The sequence below is a fragment of the Macadamia integrifolia genome, chromosome 3 (assembly GCF_013358625.1).
Source record: "Macadamia integrifolia cultivar HAES 741 chromosome 3, SCU_Mint_v3, whole genome shotgun sequence".
NCBI lineage: Eukaryota > Viridiplantae > Streptophyta > Magnoliopsida > Proteales > Proteaceae > Macadamia > Macadamia integrifolia.
The window spans coordinates 2,103,038-2,110,017 of NC_056559.1; the positions used below are offsets into that span (position 1 = coordinate 2,103,038).

Here is a 6,980-nt window from a genome sequence, read left to right on the forward strand (position 1 = left end):
GGGGGGGGGGGGCCTTCATACTGTTGTTGGATGCGCTATCTATATCTGGGCATTAGCAGAATCTAGGACCTTTTCTTCCTTAAAAGAAATCTTGCTTGGAGGATGCTACTTAATGGCATTGGTTAATAATTTCTCTTAAAGGTGAAAAATTCTGTCAAATGGTCGTGGTGTTAGTAATTAATGCCAGAAATGGACTTTAGGTTTGTGGAGTTTTTTTCTGCTATTCAAGATGTTTTTGGAGGACTCATTTGTGCATGGAGATTGCGAAACAGTTTTGATCCTCACTCTAAGGGCCCGATTGATAACAGTTCGTTCCATCTATTTCTACGTTTTTCTGTTTTAAGAAACGGAGAAACATGAACAAAATCGTTTGATAACGGTGTTCCATTTACTGACTTTTATGAATAGAAATATAACTTTATATTTATTTATGGTTCAAGAAACGGATTTGACGAAACTGCTACTTGTTTCGCCGTTTATAGAAACAACAATCGTGCAAAAAACTAAATCCACCCCCGATGAAAGTCTCATTGTTTCGAAAGACAGAACCCACATTCCTCCTAGCTGCGATTGCATCAACAGAGCACCGATTCCCTCTGAAGTTGCAGAGATTCTTCTGGCGAGTGCGCTCCCGTGAAGGCAGAGGACTTGTCTCCCTCTCTAACACAGTTCGATCCTTACCCATTTACAGGTTTTCGATTCAATTTCTCCGGTGTCTTTCGATCCCTAAACACTGGAAACGTTCTTGTCGTTTTTTCAGTCTCAATCGACCTCTCGAAGTGGATGGAGAGGTCGATTATTGAAGGGAATTATTGCTTCCGCTGTTCCATTATTGTTCTTTTGCATTTTATTTTTCATGTAAATGTGGGGGAAATCTGTTATTTTCTTTCGGTAGAGGAAGAAATTTAATGTCTAGGGTTTGTTTTGGAGTTACTTATTCTTTGATTCTACAGGTTTATCTCTCACTTGGGTGCGCTCTAACGGCTTCGGCTGTAGGAGTCTACCTGCATCTTTTGTGGAACATCGGTGGCATACTCACTACTTCGGCATGCATGGGAAGCATTGTATGGCTACTTTCCACTCCTACATATGAAGAGGTAATTTGATTTGTTTTTTCTTCCGTTTTGCTTTTCGATCTGATTCCTTGTTACTCATCTCTTATTTTTTGTTATGTTTTATCTTCATTTTGAACTGGTTATCCTTCTTGACTTGCAGAGGAAGAGGGTAGGTCTCTTAATGGCAGCGGCCCTTTTTGAAGGAGCTTCAATCGGTCTTCTAATGAGCTATTGTATCATGTCCAGAGGGATCAAAACATGAATGTCACTATCTGAGATAGGGAAAGTCCTGACCATTGTCGTGTTTGGGAACGTTTTTAGAAACAGCTTTTATCAAATATAAAAAAGAAAATTGTTTTTATTTTTGAAAATCGTTTTTTGACACAGAAACATTATCAAACGGTGCCAAAAAAATATCAGCGGACAAAAATGGTGTTAAAAATAAAAAAAAAGTTTAAGAACTTTTCAAATCAAGAAAGGGGGTTGTGTTTCTTGATTTTTTCCATTTGATCGTAGTTACTGACAAAGTTAGTCAAGTGTGAGACAATTCCCAACATGTCACGGGTGATCTGATGTTTAGGTCTATGATTAAGCTGATGATAGCAAGATGGATCCAGCTGCTGCCTTGCCCCTTGTGTAGAGTTAGGACTCAGGATGGATGTGGGTGAACAAATTAGAACGCGATTGGACTATGGTAGATGGTAGTAGTAGGCACGTACGGTCGGTAGAACAGAAATTATTAGAGGATAATAATGTGGTGGCGGCTGGAGAAGAATATGTTTACGGTGACAACAAATTGAAGAAATTGAACAAATGCTTATATTCTATCGTCTTGGAGACGCAACATATTGGTCCACGTCTAGGTGAGTTGTAGTTTGTTGACTGATCTGAGTGTTGGCGTTATTGGTCCAAGTTAATGACAAAAGAGGTTCGAAACTTGAATAAAGCCCAGACATGAAATCCGTGGGCTATTATATAATGATGTGGCAGGCAGCTGATGTGTTCTAGAAGAAGAGGGAAGCCCCTCCTAGGGTCCTATCAACCAACAACTATGTGGGCCGCGCAGCCAAACCCACTAGCTCGTCCTGTCTTGCAAGGAAATTTAACAGAAGTGTCACTCACTAGCTCGCTGACTCGCTCACTCATTTGTCTGGTCTTTATCGCTTCGAGTCGGTAGGTGTGCGGATTTCCCATTTGAAGCAGGGGAGAATTTGATTAAGAGGATGAGGTCAAGTGACCGAAAGCAATGAGTGGTCTCTATATTTTATTACGTGGTGCCATTCTCTGATTCTATATGTTAATAATGAGTTGATAATGACAAAATAAAAAAATTAAAAAAAAAATTATTACGTAGTGTTGCGTCATTCTCATTCTAAAGTTAATAATGAGCACGTGGACAAAAAAGCAAAGAGAATTGTTTTAGATTAGATTAGATTAGTAGAGGCTATCTGTAAAAATATTAGAAAGGACGATGTGGATGAAGATCGTCCTCATCGTCCTTTCTTCTTTGAGGCTATTTTCTGTCATGCTCTTCGAGAGGGCAACAGTGTTGCGGATTAGAATGGCATTTACCGCTGTTATCATGCAATCAACTTTACTACTACTTTGTAAAGTCGTCATCGTCGTTGAAGAATCCAGTGAAAGACCCTTTTTTTGCTTTGGCTTACGGGCGGCCCTGGTTGTTCCGGTTTATCTGGCCTTATCTATGAGATTGGTTCGTTCCAAGTTCTATATATACATTTATTAGATAGGGTTATTAATATATATATATATATATATATATTTTTTTTTTTTTTCTTTCCCTTTCTCACTCCTCAGGTAGTATTTCATCTCTCTTATATCTCTGGATCTCCATTGTTTAGTGGTTTGATTTACCCAATGTTTCAGTTAGTGAAATCCTGATCTAATTGATGATGGGACATTATAGTTGTTGTTGTTGTTGTAGGCCCACTTAATTTCATGGTAGAGGAGCACAACGGCAGCCTACCAAATCTCCTCTGGAATCCACACTCATGGACCCAGGTATAATACACATGCCACATAGGAACTGATCAGGAGCGTTTCCAATCCTTAACAATAGTTATTCTTGTTCGGACAGAGACCAAATAAAATGAAGAAATCGAACAATTTTACACAAGATGACACAAAGATTTAATGAAGTTCATATACTAATATGATGTGTAATATTTCAAACGAAGAAGAAAATTCATTATATGTTAGAAAAAAGATTACAATGGAGATCTCTCAAGAATCCCAAAATCTTATTTAAAATATCCCCCTTGCTCTTGTTTCTCTTTTATTTATCAGCATAACATTTTATTAATACTCTTTCAAGTCTGATTAATTCAGCGGATTGCATCCAAACAGGCCAAACGAGATCAATGATGGACTTTGATAAACTTTATTGATACCTCGGGTGCTCCTGAGATTTTTCAACTCTTATAAATGATGATATACATATATGTATATATCAGGTGGCGAGCATAATCTTCGTAGATTCGCCAGTTGGGACTGGATTCTCTTACTCCAGAAGCTCCCAAGGATATAAGACAGGTGACTTCAAATCATCTCAACACCTCTACCAATTCCTTACTAAGGTAAGGTGCGTATAAGGTGTAACCCTTTGGATCGTCTGTTTATACTATTTTTTTTGTACCCATGCAGCTGGGCTGATGGATAGATGGGCATTTGGCAAATCGATCCATATATGTGAAATGATCGATCCCTATACCTCTCCCTGCTTTCTCCGCCTTGGAGCTTAATTATATTTTCAGTAGGGAACAGGGATCGATTTTTAATTTGGTGATTCATTCGTATAATGATTATGGCCTTGTTGCTATTTTGTAACTACACTAATTTTCCCTTGGCACTTGGCAGTGGATGATTGACCACCCAGATTTTCTCGAGAATCCCTTCTATGTGGCTGGAGATTCATATTCTGGCAAGACCGTGGCGCTTGTTAGTAAAGTTATATATATATGTGATGGTACCCCTCTCTCTTTTTCTTTTCTCTTCGTCCTGCATGGTGTGTTTACAATCCAATTACACACCACTTACGGAAAGCAAAGCAAAATTATGTTAAGGCTCTGCTTCATAGCCTTAGTTACTCACTCGGTCCTTACTAATTAAGGTGACTGTTACTGATCCGCCGTATAAAATTTAATGATTTCTTTTTACTTTTTTACCCCTTCTGCACAACATTCCACTGATACGGATTAACATATCGATATCTGTGGGTAGCGTTACAGATACATTTTGATTTTTCAATCACAAACATTTAGATTTAAAATAACGAAGTACTGGAATCACTTTCTGTATTGAGATTACGTACGAATTATGAATCCAAGAAGCAGCTTGAGCTTGGTAACTAACTCTATACTAGATTATCGCTTCTGCTCCCCTCGATCTCACTCTACAATAGAGGTTAGAAGTAAGAACTGCTACAATAGAGGTCATCAACTCTATTGCAAATAATACATCATTCATTCAAATGTTGTGTTTATTTATGTCAATAAATTCTTATTTATGTTGTCACTGACAGGCAATGAAGCTGGTAGTGAACTGTTCATCAATATTAAGGTATGTATTGCATAATATTATATATTTAGAATACATGCATGTGTGTGTTCATATATTACATATAATTAAATGATACGCGGTTAATTAATATCTATGGATTAGGGCCATTAAATGAAACTTTTTCCAGAGATATTTTCTTGGCAACCCTGTAACAGATCCAGTTCTTGATATGCTCATGGGATGGGTCTTATATCAGTTGAACTTTATGAGGTGACTGATGAATTCCTCACAAGCCCCTTCCCTCGCTTGCGTTTAGTACTTGTTTAGTAATTAATCAAAGTAATCTGAGACAAATTAATAGCAACAAACATGACAAAAATCTTTATTCCTTCATGGTTTTAATTTTAGTCAGTGAAGAGAAGTTGTGGAGAGAACTATGTACAAATAGATCCCACCAATGTACTGTGTTGGGAGGATATGCAGTCTTTCTATAAGGTGGGCAGGACTGATTCACTCACAACTTAATTCTATCAATAAAATGTATCATTTTCACGGGAACGTAGGACCATGCTATTTGACGGGTTTGCAATTGCAGTGCATTTCAGGTTTAAACCAAGCACACATTTTGGAGCCATTTTGTACTTTTGCTTCTCCAATACCTAAAGAGGTAGTTGGAGATAGAAGATCTCTTAGGCAGAGTTATAGTGATCAGTTCCTCCATGATCCACAACCCCCTATTCCTGAAGTTGGCTGCAGGGTAAGCCTATTTCCTTCTTCTTTACTTATTGGTTCTACTTGGTCTATATATTCATATTTCATAGGCGCACACTTAATCCACTTCTTACATGGATAACTGACATTTATTTTCTAATTTTTTTCCCATCATTTCTTAGACCTATGCTTATTATTTAGCACAGTTCTGGGCGAATGACTACAGTGTCCGGAATGCTCTCCACATTCACAAGGTACGTTTTTGAGAATATCGCTGAAATATTAATTAGCATATTACTATAGTAACAGTAAGGAATGGTTCGATCCACAAGAGTTTGTGATGATGAACACAGCAGGGATCGATCGGGAAATGGCAAAGGTGTCACCATAGCCTACCTTACTCATATGAAATCCAAAACAACATTCAATATCATCTATATCTCAGTAAAAGAGTTTATCGATCTTTAATATACAGGTGATCAGTTCCTCTAACTCCTCCTCCTTTGTGTATGAATTAGTGCACATGTATCTAATTTTATTTTAATATCCAATTAAGTATTGCACTAATGTACTCTTGATTTTAAAATGAAGTGATGATCATGACATGATAGTGCCATTTTTGGGTACGGAAGCATGGATAAAATCTCTCAACTACTCTATCATTGATGAATGGAGATCATGGATCGTCAATGGTCAAATAGGCGGGTGGGTCTTAGACTTGCATTAAGTAGTGTTCCTATTTTGATGATTATGTGTTTGAATTTTGTTTCCCTATTCTAAATGCATGTCTGCCCTAGATCAGGAGTACTAATTAATATGTCAATTTTGTGATTCCTTGGTTTTGGTGTATTAGATATACCAGGACTTACTCCAACCACATGACATTCACCACTGTAAAGGCAAGATAAGTTCTTTTGTTTGGTGGGATTGTGTTATTTATATATATATATATATAGATATAAAAGAAGCAGGAATGAAACGAAAATAATTTGAGAGTGACAAAAGCTACGCTCAGTACTATTTATCTATTGTAGGGAGGAGGGCACACAGCTCCACAGTACAAGCCAAAGGAATGCTTTGCTATGCTCAAGCGGTGGATTTCTGAAGAACCTCTGTAACTTCCACATTAGGTTACAGAGCTCCAAATCTACTACGCAGCTTTGCGATGAAGGGACTTTTACTACAACTCTGTTGTTGTATGCCATTAATGTAATGTCTTAGAACACGTCATTCTCCTTATTTTGAAAACCATCCCAAATAAAATGTGTTGGATCATTAATGTAAATTATTGTTATACCCAAGTGTTTCTTTCTTTGATTCCTTTGGGATTTTTGGGGTAATCAGCTCTCATGCTGCAAACAAAACGTAAAATCTGCATTGGCTAAAACTGAATTGCCTCTGTAGGTGCCCAACCATCCCTCTCTCCCCACCGAATTGGCTAAAACTAAACATTGTTTGGCAACTCAATTGGGAATCCTATTCCAGGCACGGGGAATGTAGGTGCGTATTCAGGCCCATTTGGTATATTTTTGGAGTCCTAGGACTATGGTAGCTATTTCGGTTTGGTGTTATCCGCGGGTGCCTTAATTCTTCTGTAACATGCAAGTTCGTTCTGATAATAAAAGAGATTCAACTACAGGTTGAAAATTTCCAACCAAAACAGGAAATTAAACCATCTACTATTATATATGTTGG

The 6,980-nt window shown here is 37.7% G+C and overlaps 1 protein-coding gene and 1 pseudogene across 3 annotated transcripts in view; both read left to right on the forward strand.

Moving 5' to 3' along the window:
- The window catches only part of LOC122074602 (bax inhibitor 1-like), a 1,989-nt gene extending 563 nt beyond the window's left edge, over positions 1–1,426 (forward strand). Inside the window, exons 1-3 of one of the 3 annotated variants that reach the window (XR_006139004.1) lie at positions 7–691; positions 954–1,097; positions 1,216–1,426. Coding sequence is in view for 1 of the 3 variants with exons in the window: in XM_042639495.1 (XP_042495429.1) it covers positions 519–668; positions 954–1,097; positions 1,216–1,317 (396 nt within the window). In the remaining 2 variants the exon portion in view is untranslated. Of the gene's footprint in view, positions 1–6; positions 692–953; positions 1,098–1,215 lie in introns of those variants that run through there. The other 2 variants (XM_042639495.1, XR_006139005.1) reach the window with 2 other exon arrangements.
- Positions 1,427–1,746: 320 nt separating this feature from the next.
- LOC122073686 lies at positions 1,747–6,193 on the forward strand (annotated as a pseudogene).
- Positions 6,194–6,980: the final 787 nt, after the last annotated feature.